This window comes from Chaetodon trifascialis, chromosome 8 (assembly GCF_039877785.1).
Source record: "Chaetodon trifascialis isolate fChaTrf1 chromosome 8, fChaTrf1.hap1, whole genome shotgun sequence".
Lineage (NCBI taxonomy): Eukaryota > Metazoa > Chordata > Actinopteri > Chaetodontiformes > Chaetodontidae > Chaetodon > Chaetodon trifascialis.
Genome location: NC_092063.1, coordinates 26,060,799 through 26,084,462, shown reverse-complemented (window position 1 = coordinate 26,084,462; position 23,664 = coordinate 26,060,799). Strand labels below are relative to the sequence as shown.

General features: G+C 41.2%; 1 protein-coding gene across 2 annotated transcripts in view; it reads right to left on the bottom strand.

The window, feature by feature from the left end:
- prkcz (protein kinase C, zeta) overlaps window positions 1–23,664 on the bottom strand; it is a 144,578-nt gene that overhangs the window by 116,884 nt on the left and 4,030 nt on the right. Inside the window, exons 2-4 of one of the 2 annotated variants that reach the window (XM_070969344.1) lie at window positions 18,645–18,766; window positions 13,889–13,978; window positions 13,532–13,582 (exon numbers count right to left, since the gene is read on the bottom strand). In XM_070969344.1, coding sequence (XP_070825445.1) covers window positions 13,532–13,582; window positions 13,889–13,978; window positions 18,645–18,766 — 263 coding nt within the window. Of the gene's footprint in view, window positions 1–2,196; window positions 2,779–13,531; window positions 13,583–13,888; window positions 13,979–18,644; window positions 18,767–23,664 lie in introns of those variants that run through there. The other variant, XM_070969346.1, reaches the window with a different exon arrangement.

Genomic DNA, 23,664 nt, shown 5'->3' with positions numbered 1-23,664 from the left:
ATCGTGAGAGCCTTGAAGCATGAGGGAAAAAATGGAATGCTTTCCTGATGGGCACTGACCCTCTTTCCTTGAAAGGCAAAGACAAATAGCTTAATCAAATCACATAAACTTGCCGTAGTATTCCAAAATATATAGTAATGTCATGAAGAGATGAGAGGTCCTAGTGGTATTTTCCCCACCTCTTAATTCCCATAAGAGTTCTTTTATTCATATATGTTCAATGTTCATAAGCGATTTATCAGTTTGAGTAATTATTTTAAGAAAAAAACTCTCAAAAACTCTCTGATTCCAGCTTTTCCTCATGCAATTTTAAATTTTTCCCATTAGCAATATTATTTTTCAATGCCCCCCCACACACTTTTTTGTATAGAATGCAAATATAAATGTAGTTGATTTTTAATTTTATGTTTCGTATTTTATTCCCTTCTGTATCTCATTTTATATATTCCTCTTACTATTGCTGTTGCATGTAACACCCTGATTTCCCCTACGGGGGATTGAGTGTTATCTTATCTTATCTTATCTTATCTTATCTTATCTTAACAAACTGACAATGAAAAAATCATTAGTTACAGCTTTACTTACAAGAGCACAATGTCAGGCTAAATGAATGAAATGCAATGTCATAGCAGTTCAGCTCTAAATGCTACAACATCCACAAGACAGCCACAGTTACTAGACACAGAGCCAAATCAAAGATGCAGCAAATTCAAGACAGGAACTACCCAAAGAAAGCTTCAGTACCCCGACACAAATTGTCTTTTGACTTTTTGTAACTATCATCCAAACTGAAACTCCACACTTTAGTTCAGTATTAAACTTCAATAAAGTTGGGAGACCTGCAAGAAGAATGGTATAAAATTGATGCTGCAGGGGTGAAGGTATCCCAATTCTTTGTCCCTATGGGTCAAACTCCAAAAACACAGAATCCTACATTTCCCATAATGCAACTTGATGATGACTCAATAAACCCCAACTGGTAAACATCCAGCTCTTTCAAGCATCATGCTTGCACTTTGTCTCAAAAGCTTTCTCTTAATAATGCCTTGTCTCCAAGCCTAATGACATCACCAGGGTTATTTTATAAGATTTCATAAAGCCCATCCAGAACCACAGAAGACCTTTCACAGTTGTTTTAACCACGAGAAGTATACTGAATTTGGCTTGCAAAATTGCAAAATAACACATACACAACTGTGCAATACTTCCTTTTCTCTCTGATACATAGGGATGGATGAAAAGAGTAGAAATAAAACTTTTGGGTTTTCTGAACTCTTTGTTCTTAGAGCCTCTCCTCTGAAGCAGTGAGCACCCCTGCCAGGTAAGCAATCCCCTGGAACCCCTCCATACACACACACTCACCCCCTGAAGCACACACGCACATTGATTTATCCTGAGTGACAGAGATGGAGAGACATTTAGGTTTGTCTACCATGTGTGCAATTTAGGGTGCATCAAGAGGTTTTTGAAGGTCAATCTTAACATTGACATTATTGGATTAAAGCTGCCATCACCAATATTCAATCTTTAAAACCATTTTCATGGCACAAATATCTCTAAAAATAAAAAGTTCTCTGACAGAAAATCATTCTTATCAGGAGGGATAAGCCCCAGAAACAGCATTTTGACCAACCAGTGTAACAATGTGTGCATTCAGCCTGCATCATGGGCATTATATGAGGGGTGGATGGCACTCGCTACAACACATCTGAATTTAAGACCAGCACCCATCTGATAGAATGGTGGAATTATACGCTGCCATAACAATGCAACCTTTACACACACATATACTGTATGCACACCAACACCATGTCGCACTCGTTGGCAGGTGCAGCCTCTGAGTGGACTGCCAGACAGCCCTTCCAGGGCTACAAAACAGTGAAGGCAGCCAGCCAGCCACAGTCACCAGCCATGCTAGCACAGCTAGCAGGTTGCATGCACACAATCCCTGACTGCAATGCGTGACACGATGAGTGATAAGGCATGAATCAATCACACATGCTAATCATGGAGGCAGATAGATCTCCCACACACACACACACACACACACATACAAACAAGAATCCAAGCAAGGACACACTTGTCTAAATCCATTGTCTCTGGTCTTGGATTGGAAACACAAACGGATTGATGAAAAGATGGAATGTATGGATGGATGGATAGATGGATGGAAGGATGCAGAGATAGATAGCTCACCGGTTTGCCTTCTTCCTTTCTCTCCGCCTCTTTCAGCACATTATCCAGGCTAAGTGTGCGTGTGTGTATGTGTGTACATGTGTGTGTATGTGTATGTGTATGTGTGTGTGTGGTGAGCCAGCAAGGATACACACTGCTACATCCCCTCCTCTCCCTCTCTCTGACCGATCCCTCCCTCTTTCTCTCTCCTCCCTAGGATTTATTTAATTATTTTCTCCCTCCCTCTCTCACTCGCCCTTTTTTCCTCTCTCTCCTCCCAGCTGATAGAGTCGCCTTGCTTTTCTCAAGGCTGTTTAATTCTCTCTCTGTCTGTTTCTCCTTTCTTCTTCTCGGGCTCGTTATCCTGGGTGAAGTCGTATCTCCTTTTTTTGGTGTGACAGACACAGCCAAAAATAGAAGAGCGAAGGAAAAAAATGGAATTCCTGCCCTGTGTATTACGAGCTGATATCTGCATGGTACAGTTCTCCCCCCTCTCTCTCCCTGCCTTTCACTTTCACGCTGTGTCCCTCATGCGCCTCTGTGTCTGTGTGATGCAGTAAAGCTGCAGGCTCCTCCCTGGAGAGATAGTGGTGCCACACAGCTGAGAGAAAGGGAAGAGGATGCTGTGAAAAAGTGGTGGCAGTGGGAGGGGGAGGGTGGGGCTGTGTGGGTTGGGCGTGGCTTGGTGGTGTGGTGGTAGTGTTGGGGGAGGCAGTGCAAGGCAGGGCAGCCTACGCTGAGTGCATCATCCAGGATTTCAAGACTTCCACCTCCTCCCACCCTCCATCATTGTGTCTCCACACAGAGGGGGGTCTGTTAACTCCACACGCACGCACAGATGCACACTAAATCACACTTTAAGGCTGAAAAAAAGAAAGAAGCAAGCAGCTTTCATAAGGATTCTTGTGTATTGTTTTCAGTTTTACCTTTTGATCAGGCCTTTAAGGATCCTTTTATATCAATACAACATTTCTATATTTATTTTAGTGTCATAAATTTTCCATTAACATATGGGAGCATCAGCACCCAGACTGGACGTCATCTCTACTGCGGTTTAAATTGTATGTCATCAGGTTTAATTTGGCAGTAAATTAACTAGACTGCAAGATAGAACAAAGACAAATTATTCTGTGGCACAAAACAGGAAGAGCTATGCATATCAGAGTTTAATGGCAGGTGACATGAGATGTTGTAATCAATGCTTGCTTGCTTTTAGGGAATGCTCATTTGTTTTGGTGCACTGATTTGGTCATTGCTGAAATATGTGGGACAGATATCCATGGTCGATTTGAATTTGGTTGATTTTTGATGAGTGAAATGTCACTTTGTCACTATTAACTTTGGTGATCCTCTTTTCACCTAGCTAAACCATCAGGTCATCTTTTTATTTGTCCAATGCTCTGGTTCATGACTAAATACCTGAAAACCACTCCCATCAGCCTCAGCTGTACTTTGTGTTGAGTGCATATTAACAAATGTTAGCATGCTAACATGCTAAACTACCATGGTGAACATGGTAAACATTACATGTGAAACATCTTACTGTATGCTGTGTCTGAATCCAGTTCATACTTCGGTTGGTCATTATTGCTTACACAGGACACTCATGCATTTGTTTTACAGTGAGCTGTAAATTAAGATTTCAGACATTCATGATTTATCATCACTTCACATCGTCACTGACAGTTTTAGGGTTTCCCAAATTAACTATCAACTGCAAAACATTGCATTGTGGGATTGCTAGCAAAAGGTAATGTGAATGCCACTGCTTTTTACATTGCATTGTAGGAATTTCCGATATAGAGCAGGCCTTCTCAAAGTCCAGATTCCACTCTGCATCCGCACTGAACTGCCCATATTGACAATTGGTGGCTCCTCCTAAAGCGGAGTTTTTTGTTGGGATAAGGTCTCATTCATTGGTTCAACTACTATGGGCAGTACTGAGCACTGACAGCCTCCTTGGTGGAGGTCATTTTTTAGTTCAGCATCTATTATTATGGATTCTTCATGTATGTCTGTTCACACTGATATAGGCTCATATCTATCTATCTATCTATCTATCTATCTATCTATCTATCTATCTATCTATCTATCTATCTATCTATCTATCTATCTATCTATCTATCGGTATAGGTGTAAGATGCTGGCATGGAAGGCATACATGGAGCGTCATAACCAGGTGGCTAGCATCGTACACAGGAACATCTGCACCGAGTATGGGCTGGAGGTCCCAGGATCAAGGTGGAAGAAGCCTCCAAAGGTGATCCAGAACGACCGAGCCAAGATCCTGTGGGACTTCCAGTTCTAGACAGACAAACTGGTGATGGTGAACCAACCAGACATAGTGGTGGTAGACAAAGAACAGAAGACAGCCACAGTGGTGGATGTAGCGATCCCAAGAGACAGTAGCATCAGGAAGAAAGAGCACAAGAAGATGGAGAATTACCAGGGTCTCAAGGAGGAGTTGGAGAAGATGTGTGGAGTTTGCATGTTATCCCCGTGCTCACCTGGGGTATCCTCCATAAAAATATCCCCACTAAAAACATGCAAGAAGATCACCACATGACCAATGGTGACAGGAAGGAACTGGTCCCCGGGCGCCGGTGGGCTGGCAGCCCACCACTCCTGGTCCGCCGCGGAGGAAGGACTATCAGGATGGGTTAAAGGCCGAGAAAAAAATTTCACATATGCATGGCTTGTGCAGTTTCCCCTCCCTAACTTGCATGTTGTGTGTTTAAAAAAATGTGACTAATAAAGGATTTCTTCTTCTTCTTCTTCTTATCTTGGGCATACATTTTACTAAATATTTGCATTTAACTGAACACTTTGGCATGTTTTTGCTATTTTCATCAGTAAAAACAACTTCAAGTCCATCCTGATAGCAGTGATTGAGACTTGTGTTTCAGTTTTTTTTTAGATTGCATCCCTGGTAATATTGTGCATTTATTTAACAATATTCCAAAAAAAAAGAAATTTCCTTGTATTCTTTTATCAAAATCCTATTATACTTTCATCCTGTAAAACAAAATATGACGTACGCTTCCATAAACTTGAACCAACCAATTTGAACCAATAACCACCCACCCATCAATCAATCTTCAACTTTCAGCAGCACAGAGTTAAGATTCATTACTTAGCTAGCTAGCATTGTACATCTGTGTGTCTTCAGGTGTTCTCCACCTCAAACCTTATTCCATTTCCCCAAAATACTGTGGTTACCGGTCTGGTGGCTATCATTTACTCAGTTTAAGGAAAGTGCTATCTGTGACAGCACCAGATTATGTGCGAGGCAATTTACAGTGGACTGCCTCAGGAATGACATGGGATAGGGTTACAATGGCCTGCTTCTCTCTCCATGATGGATACTGCTATCCTGTTTGGTGTACATCAGTTTGGACAGAAGTAACTAACCCTCTCCGACAGTTTGAGGGGTACGTCTGCCTGCTCCAGTAACACAGGTGAAGGTGTTGAGCAAGTAGTCCTCTATAACTGAATGGAGGCTAGCATCCAACTTTGAATCGCTGAAATTCTCCATGTTGGTTATGACATAGCCACTTTTCAATGTTCAAATCAAATTTCATTCAATGTTATTTAGGGCCCTTTGAAATCTATGTTATTTTTTTCCAGATTTAATTTTATTTTTTAACCAAAAGTCTGTGTTTTGGGTTTTAATTTTTCTAAATCCTGTGTTTTTTTACTTAAAGGACCACTGCATAGGATTCAGTGGTATCTAGCGGTGAAGGTGCAGATTGTAACCAACTGAACATCCCTCACCTCACCTCACCCCTCCCTTTCCAGGCATGTTGGAGAAGCTACGCAGACAACTGAAAATGCGAAAGGTGCTCTCTAGAGGCAGTGTTTGGTCTCTCTGTTCAGGGCTACTGTAGAAACGTTGCAGTGCAGCTCTCTTTGTAGATATACAGAGCTCATTCTAAGGTAACAAAAACACAACAATTCTATTATCAAGTTCATCCCACACTAGTTGAAACATACTTCACTAATATTCTATTCAATTTCTGCCATATTCTACCTATAGATCCCTTTAAATCAGGGACTGGGAATCTTTTTCCTATCACGGTCCATCCAACTGTCTTACAATCTCTACACAGCCAGGGGGCAAGAGGTTCCCCAACCCTGCCCAAATCTGGTCCTCTGAGCACATTTTGTCATGAGAATGGTCTAATTGTGGTGGATGAATAAAGTTTCAACAGTTCATTAAGAAAATATTCGAAACCTCATGAATATCAATGAATTTGAGATTGATAATGCACCATTCAGCTCAAACACACCAGGTAAGTGGGTCTGACCAAGGCTCCTCTCACATTTGGACAGCGATCCTCCTTGTCAACAATGCTTGACCAGAAAAGGATATGTTTTGATTTTTTTCAGCAAAATATCTGCCTCTGCGCATACAGCCATGAAGTCTTCAACAAAGTAAAGTCTTGCATCTGCTGATGTGGTTGCACTTTTGTGAGTTTTTTGAAGTGGTGAGCTCTTGCTAGCACACACACTCTCAGAGGACCTCTTCAACATGACTTATAGGGCCCTAGTTATGTCCAGCCTGCCTGTCCTGTTTCATTTGGAAATACCTCATGATACAGAAGCTAGATACTCGCGAAATGCTGTTTCCTCTGTACCTTAAACTTGATTCTCATGGGAATTAAAAGGTTTTTTGTATGTAAGTAAGTATGTATAACTATTGCTTAGCAAACAACAAACTGAACCGAGAGATAAGTAAAACGTAGAACAGATTTCTCTTACTATAGCTACTATCACTGGCATGCTACTCAGCGTCAGTCCTACAAAACATATGTAGGTCAACATGTGGATGGACAGTAACGGGTCAATATTGAGATCATGATTAATAACAATAATTATTCACTGACTTTGGACACATGCATTTATTGAACTTTTAAAAAAAGCACTTTTAGCAGTAGATTTCCTTGAACAATTTACAAAAACTTAATATCTCAGAATAATAATTAGATAATAAATATGAAGATTTGGGTAATACATAATGTGTATTATAATACACATAATATACTATATATATTAAATGTGAAAAAGGATTGCTGAAATGTGACACTCTCATCTTTTTTGGTCAGTCCAAGTACAGGTTCCATAACAGCATGGATAGACATGCATCAAAATCCAAGTGCCGGCTGGCTTGATCGGGCTTTTCATAAATAACCACTCACTTGACCGCACTGAGCTGCACTAAACATGCCACGCCCTGGCTGAGTGTGAGTTTGGGATTTTGGGGAGGGGCAAAAACACACCAGTCTAAAGGAAAGGGGTTCACTGGATTTATAACAAAAAACAAAACAAGGGCATTATTGCAAAATGGAATGTAGAACAGTTGAAAATAAAATTTAAACTGCCCCAGTCTACATCAAAATATCTCTAGCTTTAGAGTTTAAATAGAAGCAGTAAGAGGATAAAATGCACAAAATGACTGGCTGTATTACTGCATTCACCACAAAAACATATCGCAAAATGGTGATAAATCAAACTTGTTGAAAGCCCCTATACTACAACGTACATCCACAAATACTGTGTACTTTGACTTGAATACTTGTCTCTACTTTTGATGTTTAAATCTCGAACAACAATACGAGTCACGCACGTTCCATCTGTTACATGTCAAATATAATTCATGGATGGTCTGAAAAGTCCAGAACTGTAAGTTAATAGAAAGCAAGACCATTTATTTTTCTTGTTGTGCTTTTTTTAAACTAGTTTAGGGGCTCTATTTTCGACTCCGCCGCCGGCGCAGTGGTATTTTCGAGCGGCGCAGGCAGGCGCACGGCGCATTTGGTATTTTGGTAGACCGAGGCGTACAGAGGTGCGCCAGGATGGGCGTTGCGGCGCAGTAGGGGGGAGGTGTCGGCATAATGAGCCGGCGCATTGGAATTTTCGACCATTTCGTTCTGCGCCAGTGGTGTAAAAGTGCGCTGAAAGCTCACCACCTCAGACCTGGTCAACTCTGTGCGCCGGCAGCGCAAGTGGATTTTCGTAAACCGGCGGAGTCGTGCTCTCACGTCACCAATACCTCACAACCAGGTTTCCACAGTGTCTGGCATTTCACTGCGATCAATAATTAGCAACAGCCGCAATTCATGCAATGCAACTATCTGAGTCAGCACATACAGTCAGACCTAAATTTATATATTTTGATCAGTATCTCATGTGACCACATCGCAAGCGCGTTCGGCACGCGTAATGATCACTCAACCAGACTGAATGTACACAGGTGAAACAGGGATGAGAAATAATCGGTTAACGTCGCTGTGCCAACCAGAAACAGCCGTGGCATCCTACAGAGCATATATACTGCATCTGTCTCAGAGCACTCGAGAGACAGAGAGAGACAGACACATGAAAAAACGTAAGTGATGATCGTTGTCCGCTATTACCCACGTCATTTCATTCCAAATACAAATGTAATCATTGTAATGCTTAACGTTATCTACAAAGATGGAGTACATCATTGCTTTGAGGAGGATGAGGAGGATTTACCATCTAAGGACCTCATATTTAGACATCAGAATCAGAATCAGAAATCCTTTGCTTATTCCCGAGGAGAAATTGTTTTTGTTGCAGTGCTCCTTACAAGAATAGAATTAGAATAAAATTAGAAAAGAAAGAAAAGAGTGAGAACTATATAAAAAGCAAATATAAAAACAAAATATTTATATTGAGTATATATATATATATATATACCACAAAACATAGAACATCATATAAAACAATATATATATACTGAGAAAAAATAAACAGTATATACAAACGGGTGTGCAAAGTAATACAAACGGATGTCAGGAGACATGAGTGACGTCAGTCTCCTGGAAACTTGCTATGCGCCTCGCTAGCGGTGTTTTTAAAGGTGAGGCGAGGAGCTGCTGTGATTGGTGAAGATTTGACTCGGCTGTGTCAAACCCACTCCACGCCTTCTCCCCTCCCTCTTTCAGAGTTGCTCCGCTGGGTGGGACTGAGATGAGAAGGAGGTGGAGATGCGCCGGCGGCGCAGCTCACGAAAATACCAAAGTCTGCGGCGCCACGCCCCATCAGCGCAGCGGACCTGACTTTGCGCTGCGCCTGTGCCGCGCCGGTGGCGGAGTCGAAAATAGAGCCCTAGGTGTTTAAGTCACACTTCTGACAAGCAGTTTCACACATGTTTATGGTATTGCTTTGATTTAAGCTTTTCCTAAAGCCTGCCTTACTACTGTGCATACTGTGTAATATTGGTTCACTGGAGCAATTAAATATTCTTTTCGTTTTGCTTTCTTATCATGATGGAGACTTTCTATGATGGGGAGAGCATAAAAAAATACCCTCTAGTCATGAATATCAACATTATCTTCCTCTGTACCTGCTACTATACTATATATTTATTCTGTTCAACTCTATTATAATGGGGTGGTAGAAAGTCCATGAGGAGGGCAATCAATCAAAATCACTCAAGAACCAAAACTATCTTCATGGCTAAATCCTCCAAAGGGAAATGGAAAATTATGTTAATATGTTCTGTTTTTTTTTATTTGGATGAACTGACCCTTTAATGTTTCAATATATTTGCAGTGTATCAACTACTGCTTAAATTTTCAGGAGATATCAGCTCATATTTTGCCTTGAAAAACACAAACACATTCTAAAAATGAATGAGTCACACTGTGACTCCCCTCCCTCCTCCACATTATTTCCTCCCTTCTCCTCTGAAAAGATCAGATCTAACCATCCCTCTTCTTTCCACTCTAGAACATCAACAGCAAACAAATGAGGATTAAACTGGAGAAAACACAGCAGGCAGCCAAAGTTACAACTTTTACATGTGCCATATTACATATCACCCACAGAGCACAACAAGCAAAGCTTTACGCAAAACACAGACACTAACTTGCTGTGTGTGTGACAATGCACGTGTGTATCCTGCATCACCTACCTACAGCATAACAGTCACACTCACGCTCTTCACACGGTAAACCAGTGGGCTGCCCCAGGGAAAAGGCACAGGGCTCCCCTCCCATCAAAAACACACACATACATGCACACACACACACACACACACACACACACACACACACACACACACACACACACAGGAGTGTAGTCCACAAGCTGCTGAAACATGCTGTCACAGCAAATAGACAGTGAGGGAGTGCAGCAAACAACATGGGAGTACGTGAGAGGGGGGGGGAGAGAAAAGAGAAACGGAGCAGCAAAGACTACAGTGACGAGTCACATTTACACAACAAAAACTGAACTGATATTAAAGTTTCTATGCGATCTTTAAGCTTTTTTACATCGAGCTGCTAAAAAGTTGCTGTTGTGCAGCATCGCATGTAATTACACACAGATTTATTCAGATTAAGTTTGCACCATGTAACAACCCTTCAATATCTAGCATGAAACTTGCTGCAGATTGTCATGGTTCACAGAGAATGAATCCTAATGTTTGGTGACCTCTAACCTGCAGCTCAACAATCAGGCCAAATTTTCCCAAGAAATATTCAACACTCATGGATGGTTTCAATCTGTCCAACTGTTATGAATATATATTTATATATCAATATATCAAGAATTTTACTGAGCAAATTCATGCTCCCCAGAGGCTATATTTTCAACACTGCATGAGCCCAGTAAAAGACCATCCTCACTGTCCGGTCAGACGAGAGAGTAGCACAACAAAATTCACTTCCACAGCCTCATGAAATAGGGGGTGCTGGGGATTTGGAGACAGGGTGGCTAGTGACTTGCAGTGCTAGTTGGCAAGCCATGGTTGCTGAGCTAAACTGTAACACGCTGGATAACAAGTAATACGGTGCTAACACTAGCCAGCAACAATAGTTGAGATTCTCGAGGGACTGCTACAACCTGCAAGGAGAGGCTCACATGATAGACAGGGGTTGTTGAGCTAGCACTAGCAAGCTTATCTGCTACCATGCTTACTGATGGCTGACTACAACTTTCTGCATGAGTGTTATCTTAAAGACCACATTGGCTGTCAGTTTGATGTCAGTATGATGTGGCTTTTATTTAAAAAAATGTTGCAGTGGACACATTTCAGTAGTAGGGTTGAGCGATATGACAGTATATACTATGAGACTGTAGAAATGAGTCCACCACGAGAGATTTGGAAATACCGTTGTCACTGTGGGAGCCTTCCATTACTGTCTCTGCTGGATTCTCAAGTGATCTTGTGATCTCACAAATCCAGCTGCCTTTCAAGATAAAGTGATTTGGGCAGCAGAACTGCTTGCCACTTTTTTACGTAATGTGAGAGCGACAGTTGGTGGTGGTAATGCACCTCTAGGCTGGTCTGCCAAGCGCAGAAGAAGAAGAGACTGAGAGAGAGAAACTTTCAGAGAGAAGTGTTGAAGGATTGCTAGAGAGGCAAATCAGAGCCCCGTCTGACTGCAAAAGACCCTCTGTAAGATTTAGCAGACTCTGCAGTGGTGGTGCAGTGTTCTACTGTGCAACAACACCTGCACAAATATGATGGCCCTTTTCTGTGTTCTCCAAACAAAATTCAGCGTCAGAAGTTTGCAAAGAAACATCTTGGAAACGATTCTTGTGGACTGATGAAGTAAAAATAGAATTTCTTTGGCTACAATGAGCAAAGGTATGTTGGAGAAGAAAGGGTGCAGAATTTTATAAAGACCAGCTCTCCAACCGTCAAGTACAGGGGTGGTTCCATCATGCTTTGAGCTTGTGTTGCAGCTGGTGGCACAGGGAACATTTCACTGATAGAGAGGAATGGATTCAGTTAAATACCAGCAAATTCTGTTAGCAAACATCACACTGCACGAAAAGCTGAAGATGAAAATGGCTTCTCGAGAGGAGAATGACCCTAAACACACCTTAAAAATCTACAATACCTCAATAGGATCAAGCTGAAGGTTTTGCCATGGCCTTCACAGTCCCTGACCTAAACATCATCAAAAATCTCTGGAAAGACCTCAAAAGCGACATTGTGTGCAGAATTGTTGCAGTCCACATGTCCTGGAATACTTCAATGCCCCAGACAAACCAGAGGGATTCTGGTCAAATATCTGATTATGTATGTACCCATGTTTTTTGTCCAGGTGACTAATGGAGACAGTAATTTTTTAAAGTTTTTTCAATATAGAGCTACAGCGATGCAGTCGGCAGCTGCAATGTAATTGCTCAGGGCGTTTGCGAACCACTGAAGTATGTTCACAAAGAGTGTTTGTTTTTGCCACTGACAGGCTCAGATTGTTATTCTAAGTGTCTGACAACATTATGGAAAGGGTTCCTACAGAGACAGACCTTTTTGGGAAAGAGTAAAATCAGTTTTGTTTAACCAGAAATAGTTGGTATTTCGCTCTCGCTAAAGCCACCAGACTCCTTTCATAGAAACAGTCATTGAATCGCTGGATAACAGAAAGCCAGCAGCTTTTTTTTTTTCAATCAAATATTAATTTTCATAATCGAGTGTCTGGATTTTTTCCCAATTTGAATATAAATGTAGAATATTCATTCACACACACACACACACACACACACACACACAGCCATAACTATAACTCCAATAATATTACTAATATCTTATTTGCAATCGTTGCATTGTACTCATTGTTACTGGCAAAAACTAATATCACTCTAATGCATTAGTTTTGTAACATGTTACCCCCAACACTGACCATGATATTAAACTGCATACACAGTGACAGAAGATTTTTGCCACATAGCCCACCCATAATCAGGAACTCAATACTGAAAATTACATTTGTTGTCTTTCCACTACATTGGCATTGAGCTAAGCCAGTTAACAATCTAGCAAGCTTGGTGGCAGTTTTTCAAGGGTTGTATTTGTACAGTCAAGTCCTGTGTCAAAGCTGATTGCAAAAAAAAAAAAAAAAAAACGTCATAGCAAAGTCTATCTGTCAGAGTCTGTGCCTGGACCATCAGAAAGTACAACACCTGAGGGACTTTTTTTAGCACAGGAACTATGGCTAAGGGATCCAATTTCGATACTGGTTCCTCCATTCTACCAGCTGCAACATTGTAAACTCTTGATTTTGCTGACTTCCACTGGCTGCAATACACCTCTGGCTACAACACTGCATGATGTAACTGTGACTATGTGACACTACTGACGTGACAGAATATGTCTTCTGAAGCTGACCCACCTCCACTTTGCACTACATCAACACCAGGTGCCAGGTACACTGTTTCCTTAACCTAGTTTAACATGCTGGTTACAACACACTGGATATTATGTATCCATGCCTATATACTCTAGGATATAGGACACAGTATAACCCTGACCCTCTGATTCTAATTGGGAATCCTGCCAGTGGGTAGAGAGTGAAAGCAGAGCCAATGTACTCACTGTCCTCTCCTGGGCATGGCATGCCAGGCCGCTCTGGGGTACTGGGGAACACTGCAAAAGAAAGAAAATAAAAAGGCACAAGTCATGAAAATGAAAAGTGATCCCAACCCATATGAAATCCACATGATGAACATGCTCTTTATACCTCAGTATGCTCATCAAAGAAATCTGCACTAAAAAGTCATGAATAAAGGGTTGCATTTGTTAAGTGCCTTGTCATTTCTTAAATGTTATGGCGCTTGCTAAGTAATGCACCTTATCTGTGGTGTTTTACGTCTCTAAAAGTTGTCCACTGTGGCAAATAGTTCAAAACTATTTTGTGGGTAATGATATAAAGTGAAGTAGGAGCTAACTCACCATGCAGCATCAGTCCAGACCTCTTGCTGCGATTGTAAATACGAAATGCCTCTTCCAACTCCATCTGAGATGAGATAGTACAAGGGTCCCCTACACACACACACACACACACACACACACACACACACACACACACACACACACACACACACACACACACACACACACTTGAACTTTTCACTCATTGACAAAATGCATTCCTAGTGCTGGACCTTAACCATCACAACTAAATGTCTAACCTAACCTAACCCTTAAAACCAAGTATTTGTAGTACTGTGATCATTAGATCTGACACGGTGACCATTCTGAAAGGCAAAAAAACGGGTAGTCTCACCAAGGCATAATGAAACGTTCACACTTTAAATGGCCCAGAGAGTCCCTCTGACTGTTGTGTTCACTGAACATGTTTGGATCCTCCAAACACCCATCCTCTGCTGCCATAAAGGATCAGCACGACGTTAAAACAGCTGACAATGGCCCTGTCACTGTCTGAAGCAAGAAACTCCACCAGATATGCCATATGGATATACGGATGAAAGACATGTTAATCGCTCCCTAAAGCAATCTGAAGTAAGAGGGTATTGTCTGGGCAGGGACAGGTTAATCATAGTGGGCTCTATTTTCGATTCCGCCGGTATTTTCGTGCAGCGCAGGCAGGCGCACAGCGCACTTGGTATTTTGGTAAACCGAGGCGTACAGAGGTGCGCCAGGATGGGCGTTGCGGTGCAGCAGGGGGAGGTGTCGGCATAATCAGCTGGCGGATTTGGATTTTCAGTCCATTTCGGTCCACGCCGGCGGCGTAAAAGTGCACTGAAAGCTCACCACCCCAGACCTGGTCAATCCGCTCGGAAAGTGGATTTTCGTAAACCGGCGGAGTCGTGCACTCACGTCACCAACACCTCACAGGCAGGTTTCCACAGTGTCTGGCATTTCACTGCGATCAATTATTAGCAACAGCCACGATTCAATGCAACTATCTGACTCAGCACATACAGTCAGACCTAAATTTATATATTTTGATCAGTATCTCATGTGACCACATCGCAAGCGCGTTCGGCATGCGTAATGGTCACTCAACCTGACTGAATGTACACAGGTGAAACAGGGATGTCTGGTGATCTGTGACTTTGCCTGTTGACAAACGTATATGCCACTTTACCCGGGTCGGCACATGACTCGTTCATCCGGCGAATTCTAGCATCCCTACAGTCTTTCAGGGGGACACTCCTCTGGATGGGTGGCTGCTACGTAATAACGGCTATCCACTGAAAACGTGGCTGATGACGCCATATATCACACCGTCAACAAGACGGCAGCGTGGTTTTAACAGTGTTTTCAGCAGTGCTCGGTCAGTCATCGAACGCACACTGCGATCAATAATTAGCAACAGCCACGATTCAATGCAACTGTCTGAGTCAGCACAAACAGTCAGACCTAAATTTATATATTTTGATCCGTATCTCATCTGACCACATCGCAAGCGCATTCGGCACGCGTAATGGTCACTCAACCTGACCAAATGTACACAGGTGAAACAGGGATGCAAACTAATCAGGTAACGTCGCTGTGCCAACCAGAAACAGCCGTGGCATCCTACAGAGCATATATACTGCATCTGTCTCAGAGCACTCGAGAGACAGAGAGAGACAGACACATGAAAAAACGTAAGTGATGATCGTTGTCCGCTATTACCCACGTCATTTCATTCCAAATAAAAATGTAATCATAGTAATGCTTAACGTTATCTACAAAGGTGGAGTACATTGCTTTGAGGAGGATGAGGAGGAGGCCGAGGATTTACCATCTAAGGACCTCATATTTAGACATGAGTGACGTCAGTCTCCTCCTGGGAGGAGTTTGGGCGTCGGACACTTTCCTGCACGGGCTCAGTCATCCTAGAAACCTGCCATGCGCCTCGCCAGCGGTGTTTTTAAAAGTGAGGCGAGGAGCTGCTGTGATTGGTGAAGATTGGACTCGACTGTGTCAAACCCACTCCACGCCTTCGCCCCTCCCTCCTTCCGCTGGGTGGGACTGAGATGAGAAGGGGGAGAAGATGCGCCAGGAGCGCAGTGCACGAAAATACCAAAGTCTGCGCTGCCACGCCCCATCGGCAAAACGGACCTGACTTTGCGTCGTGCCTGTGCCGCGCCAGCGGTGGAATCAAAAACAGAGCCCAGTGTCTTATTGTAAGCTTAACTGATGTAAGCTTTACTGCATTATTGTGAAGTTAACAGACCACCAAGTTCTGCTGCTTGTTTCTGTGTCCTCGCTGTTGGGCTGTGCTTGTGTTAGTTTCAGCCACAGCGTGTAAAGCCAGTAAGATGCACTTTTTAGTTAAAAGACCAGTGTCATGGCTGACAAAACCAAGTTTGCATGCTGGGTTTCTGGGTGATAAAAAGACAGCTATTCTGTCTTTCAGTGGTGTTAAGGATTTTGTGTGCTTTGTTTTGTATCTTTTACTAACCCACACAGCACACATCCGCATGCTTTACAGGCATTCACACACACCTTAAATGCACAGATGTGGTCGCATAACTCGGCTTGGCTCCACGTCATCTTGATGACAGAGACGTCTCCCATCTTGCATCTCATTTCTCTTTAACTCTCATGTTCCAGCTCGCATCTCGAATTCTGGTGTGACGTAGCTACTCTTGTGGTCACATCCACCATCTGCCTTCTCTGTCTCTGTCTCTCTCTCTCTCTCTCTCTCTCTCTCTCTCTATCTTTCTCCTCTCCCTCTCACACATACACACACACAGTCACAGACACCATATGCTTTCTTGTTGTCTTTATGCTTGTCACTGTAATTGCTCATGCTTATAGCTGCTTGTTACTGTAGTTGTAGATGGAGCGTGAATGTTTATTGATTGAAGTATTATTGATTGTTGATTGGTCGTGCAAAAGTTAGATAAACACTGTTGTCCTACATAGCAGTAGTGACTATTTGTGCATATGTGTTGTGATACCAGCTGGTTGTGTCAGTGCTTCAAGAGCCATTTTTATTAGCTTTATTGGCGCCCAATCAATATTTCAATAATGTCAATAACTATGTCTGATATTTGCTGATATCCAAACCTGCTACTCAATCATTTCTAGAGACCTGAAGAGACCAAATTGTGGAATTATAGAAGGAAGCCAAAGTAAGTCTAGACATCAAACCTGTTTATTATCTGCTCTCTTATCCTGTTAAACATCTCACATCCCCTCACATTTAATTTTTAAATCTCTAGGATGTCGACACTCTGGTAGGGAACCACTGACTACTGGTCCACACATTAAAAATAATTCAAAATCTTGCACAGACTCATACTAATTATGATTGTTCTCACTGTTATTATGATTCTAGCTGTTATACAGTCATGGACAAAAGTATTGGCACCCCTCTGGAAGTGCTGGTTTACTAGTAAAAGTCACACACTTTTGGAGGCTTTTTGATAAAATAACCAAACAGTTGGTTTCCCCAAAGTCAACACCAAATACCACCAAAATGCTGCAGGAAATGAAAACTGCATGATCAAAAGTGTTGGCTCCGCCTTCACAACAAGTGTCTTTTGTACTGATAAAAGCACATTTCTCATTGTTAGAATCTTGTGTTGAGGTTCTGGGTAGTCAGACTTCAGCTCTGGTAGCATTCCTGACAAATATCAGTCCATTTCTAAAGGACTAGCATTACAGTTCAATTGATTTCTGAGGCATGATGTTTTCTCCAAGGATTTCCAAATATTTCAATAAATCAATCTTCTGCCTCGCCTTTTACTGATTTACAATGCCAGAGGAAGCAAAATAGCCCTGCAGCATCACCACCATAGCCATGCTTCACTTTAAGCATGGTGCACCTTTCAGGGTATTCTTCATTCTTCATCCTCCAGACATAACCACTGGTCAGGACGCCCAAAAAGTTCTAGTTTTGTTCCGTTGCTCTATAGAATTAACTGCCAAACCTATTATCACTTACTTATATGGTTTTGGTTCAGTATTCTGTTCTGTTCATGCCTATGGAACAGCAGTATGTAGGACGAGGAAAAATGAAGCATACACTGAAAAGTGCGCCCTGTCTAAACTGAAGCATGGCAAAAACTAGGTGATACTGCAGGGCTATTTTGCTTCCTCTGGCACTGAAAATCAGCTGCATGTAATGCATATGCATTCTAACAATGAGAAATGTGCTTTTATCAGTACAATAGACACTTGTTGTGAAGGGGTGCCAACACATTTGGCCATGCAGTTTTCATTTCCCGCAGCATTTTGGTGGCATTTGGTGTTGAATTTAGGGAAACCAATTGTTGTTTTAGTTGTGTTAAGTTATTGAAATGATCCTGGTTTGGTTATTTTATCAAAAAAAACTCCAAAAGTTTGTGACTTTTGCTGGAAAACCAACACTTCCAGAGGGGTGCCAATACTTTCGTCCATGACTGTGGTTGTGGATGGATGGTTCAAATCTTTCTGAAGGTGTGCCTATATAGTAGGCGGCATTTTTTCAGATGTAAAGGTTTCTAATTAAAAAAAAAATTAATGAACCTAGCTCGGCAACTGATGAAATTTACAGCACAGCAAACATGTTGCTTATGGAAGCAAAGTGTGGACAGCTGGATATGAGCAGCAGTATGATGTAAAAACAATGTCTTCTGGACTGGCCAGAAGCCCAGGAAATGGGCTTTCATGCTGCTTTTTTGAGCCTGAGTTTAGCATCAGTATAGAAGGACACAGCAGGTGAGACAGAGCACATGAACAGTATTTTACCTTGCGGCACACCCACCTTCATCATCGATCCACTTGAGTGTGATGGGCTGCTGCTTGGAAACGCTGCACATTGTTCTCACCTCATCACACAACTCCACAAAGGTTACCGTGGCTGCCAAGTCTGTGATCAACATGTCCCTGGATGTAAACACACACACACACACACACACACACACACACACACACACACACACACACACACAAAATGTCAAGATCAAGTCACTTTGCTTTAGTGAAACAGAGATCAAGAGATCCCTCAGGGGGTTCCAAGAAAAAAACAACAAAATGAGGAATCCATTCACTATTATTGAATTTAAAGTAAACTTCCCATAAGGTCTGATATTGTAGGTTTTAACAGAAAAGGAGGCTCACTCCTAAGTTATCAGTTGATTAATTTAGCAGCTGTTATCTGGCTACTATAGGTTTAGTATTGACAGAATAGCTGGATGTGCAAACACAGACTGCGGATGGATGCAGGTCACTGAGCATATCTGTTGTATTTGTTGGCTGTTCACTAGTTTGAACAGAAGTGAACATTAAGGAATAAATATAAAGGTATTAAACAGTATCACTCCAGAATTTGGACAAATGTACAAAATTAAAGAGGCACGCCACTGATTTTAAACCTGAAGATCAGTTTACTTTGTAGTATGACTCCAGCTTTTGTAGTTGTGGTCATAGGAGGACTAATAGTATCCTGCAAATAAGAGCAGCCCCAGTGTGTGCCTCTAATATAGTGCATTATTATCACCTCATAAAGTTAAGCATCTGTTTCTGAAAGATAAATACCTGGCAATCATTGAAAAGCTCCCAAAGCTCTTCAGAAAGTAATACCACAATCCTCAGACTCTTCAATCCATCTGGATAAAAAAAAAATATTCCATGTGCTGCACTACAAAAAAGATTTTTAATTCATTTTGAAAGTTGCAAATTTATTTTCTTACTGAAGCAGCCTGAAATGACATACCTTTTTCTTTTGAGAGATATTGCCTTGTTTCAATGCTCTGCTTTAACATAATCAATATATTTTTTATAGTATTCCCTCATTGTATTTTATTATGTTTCTTTTGGAAAAGCTATACTGCCGCTGCCTCTTATCAGTTTATCACATAATTGGTTAAGTCTTTAATGAGGCAAATCACACCCACTGTGAGTTACTGCTACAAAAGTTAAACATTTCATGTCATCTTATGGTTTATTTAAACTTCTGGAGCATTGTGTTTGAAGAGACAGGGCGAGCAAAAGTAAAAGGGGTTTACAGTAGCTGGTGTTTGACTCACACATATATTTGGGCTCCAGCTCACTGTTGGACCCTGGCTTTCCGTTCATTATTATCCTGTCAACTCTCTCAGTTACACACATTTGAAACCATTGCTCCTAGCCAGAGCTGAATCACAAACCTTAAAGGTTCTGCAGTATATATGAGTTTTCAGCCACTATATGTTGCACCAGCAGCTCAGTCCATAACAAATGGGTGCGTCGGCCACACCTCCCCCCTCCCTTCCTCTTCTCAGCATAATGAGATAAACCATGGAACAAAGTTATCCAGTTGTGAACAATGTCAAATGACGAGGTGCATCTTGGTTATTATTCTGTTGGTTGGAATATCAATTTTACAGTATAGATTTCTTTTAGTAAAATTAGTAATGCATTCATCTTGGAAAGAAGCTATTTCTCCTATCTGCCAACTGACCTAAATCCATGTGACATAATTATTAGCTTGCTAGTTATCCTGCTAATGCTAGCTAACTAAACATCAAGCAAAATACGGTCAATAAGTGAAGTCTGATCATTTCATTGAACATTTGGGACACCACTAGCACCACTTTGAACTGCATACCGCCATCAAATTTTTACAATGCTGTGTGTGTCTTTTGCGCGGAGGGCCAACAGTTTCACCAGGAGGGACTCACATGCACTAACATGCACGCATGGCTGGCCCAGCGACCAGTGTGACTTCATTCTCTGCTCAGGATGCCATTACACCACTATATCTTTACATAGCAAATCATTGCTGCTATATCAATGCTCAAAACCTCGGAAAGAGTACCCTTAAACCTTTGCAGGCAAAATAAGCAAACAAGCACATTAAATTTAGCAACTGAACCAAGCATGCTAAGCAATTTATTTATTAGCAATTACTCAGCCATTTAAAACAAGATGGGAAGAAAGCAACTTTAATCTAAAAAACCTAATAAAACTACCACAGTTACCAAGAAGCAGTGACTAATATTTCCATTTGAAGGATAATGTAACTCACATTGTTCAGAATTTAGGCCACTGAAGTTATTATCCGTCATCCAGTCTGTGTGAGCTATCATGTGACATGACTTGGGGGTGTGTTCACAGTACCACAAAATGACTGAGAGCAGCCTATTCAAAATACTCTGGTCCATAATCTACCATTTGAACATTAATATGCTATCCTGAAAATAACTTTGCTTTTCAGATAACAATGTTATCCGTCTTGAGGAGCTCTGATAAATACGGTAGTAGTTCACTCTGAGCTACAGGAAAATAGAAAGCTGAAATAATTTTCCAGGACAAGACAAGTTTTTCCAGGACATTTTACTTCTTCTCTCATTTTCCATGTGTTTTCCAAGACTGGAAAATGGTTTTCCAAGTTTTCCAGGACGTGTAGGTTCATATCAGTACTGGCCTTCAAATACCCTTATCAGTGGATGACTATTTCAAATAAGGGTGTGCGTGTTCAGTTTCATCATCAACCCTCACTGCGCTGCTGCTGGCTGAATGTGACATTGTGGCAGTATGTATTCACATTCAACAGTGCAGCTGATGAGAATCAAGGTTTGAATGAAGACTGGGCCAAACTAGCTAGAGTATCCAAAATGTGTGTGCTTTATACTGTAAACAAATATCCCCACCTAAAACATGTTTCTAAATGTATTAGTGCAGGAGCTACAGTAACTGGGCCTATGGGAGTGTGTCTAACAGGTTTCTGGGTGTGTGTGGCAAAGTGTTTATTGTGAATGTTTGTTGGACTCTGACAAGGTGGAGCAGAGACAGCTTGCTTCTCAGCAGGCATTGCTCCTCACAGTCAAGGTGGAATGATGTCACACATGCGCTTGTACATGCACGAGCGCACACATAAACACGCATACACAGTGAGGTTATGCCTACATACATGAACTGTGCAGTGTATCAAATTAGATCTAGCTGAGTAGCTCTGATGTGATGAAAGTGATGGCTATATGAGTATGGTCTGTGATGTTGTATATAAACTTGTGCCTTTCATCTTATCTCATTGTGTTTATTACACTCCTTGACATTTAATCAATACCACCCTAACCAAAATCTTAATGATGCTTATGTGACATTTTGATATAATTACAGACATGTGGTGTGTTACAAGGGTCTCCTACTTCATCTCTCCTTTTTGTTGTCATACTAATAAGAGTAGTCTATTGGTTTTTAACCGGGAAACTCCATTTAACTGAATGGTGAATGGTGACTAACCAACTGTACAGAGCTTATGGCCAAAGACATATATGTGCATGAAATAAACCCAGCCATTAGTCTGTTCCCACAAGGTCTGAGGGTATACAGCTCTGTTGAAGGCTTTTACAGTTTATGAGGACAACTTAGATATGACAGTGGATGATTGTAGGGCAGCCTCTGCTGATATTTATCCACTAATCTATTGATCTGTGACTGTGGGATTTGCTGACACTGCCTTTGGAAGAATTATCAGTGCTGGTAAACTAAAGAAATATACTGTAACATGTCAGTATGGGGTGGTAAGGTCTGTGCTCACTATGTCTGTGCAGCAAGCCCCAGGTTTCATACTTGCTCTTAAGTGTAGTCTATGTGGCATAGGACACCAAGAAAAAACTAATACACTTCAGGGATTGATAGTAAGCGTCACATCCAATGGTACATAACAACCAGACACAATACCATCATGATACAAGTTTCACTGGCAATATGTTGTCTTCAATACATTTTTCTTTAAAACTATTCTTATTCTAATTAATTAATAAACAAAACTCTTGCCTGATCCAGCTGTTCCATTCTGTCCCAGCTCCACCCCAATATGTCCTCAACCCCGAGGTCCAACCAGAGATGCTCCACACGAGCCTTTCTTCTTTTTCTCATCTCTCACTTTTGCTCTCTCTCCCAGTTATTGTTATACTTGTTATCATTGTTAAGACTCATCGTTTTCCTCTTGTCTCTCTCTTCCCCCATACGTCTACTCACACATACACCTCCTTTTGTACATAGTAATTTTACGTCAACTTGTTTCACAACTTCCAACTTCATTTCACTTTGATGACTTATTTTCATATTTCTATCTGGTCTTTGGTTGTTGTTTCTCTCTTGCCTTGTCATGTCTCACACTTGTCTTCCTGTGACTCACTTGTCTTGCACTATTACTGAATGCAAACACTTTCTCTTACTCTCTTTTTTCTTATATGGCTGCTGATAATTGGTTGAAATTACTTGAATTTCTGGATTTAATAAGAAAATGTTGAGCATTCTTATCTGTTTATTTTAACTATTAAACCATGTGAAACTCCAAAAAGAATCTAATTGGAAAAAAATTGAAAATCAGATTTAAAAAAATACCTTGTGATATGAAAACACGGAAGTCTCACATAGTCTCTGTTTATTGTGTTTTTACCTTTACTTTGGCCATTGAACAGCACCTTATAGAATTTCTATTCTCTATTTATCTGCTCACTCTCTATGACTGGAAGCAGACAAAGTTGTGTCTGCAACAAGAGGAAGTTGTATGCTATATTGAAGAGTATAACAACATAAAATATGTGTGCAATTTGAACAACTTTTTGGTTGCTAATCTGCTCCCAGCCTTTGTTTAAAGTGGGTCTGACTGTAAAATTTATGCTGCAATAAGACACTGCAATAAGTCACTGCAGTATATGTAGCAATACTATAACTCTTTAGCAGATACCGACGATAACTTCTAACCCTCTCTGCCATAAGTTCCTCTTTTATCAATATTAAATCTCAAAAATGTAAAGATGACAACAAATGTCAGGTCACATTCATTATCT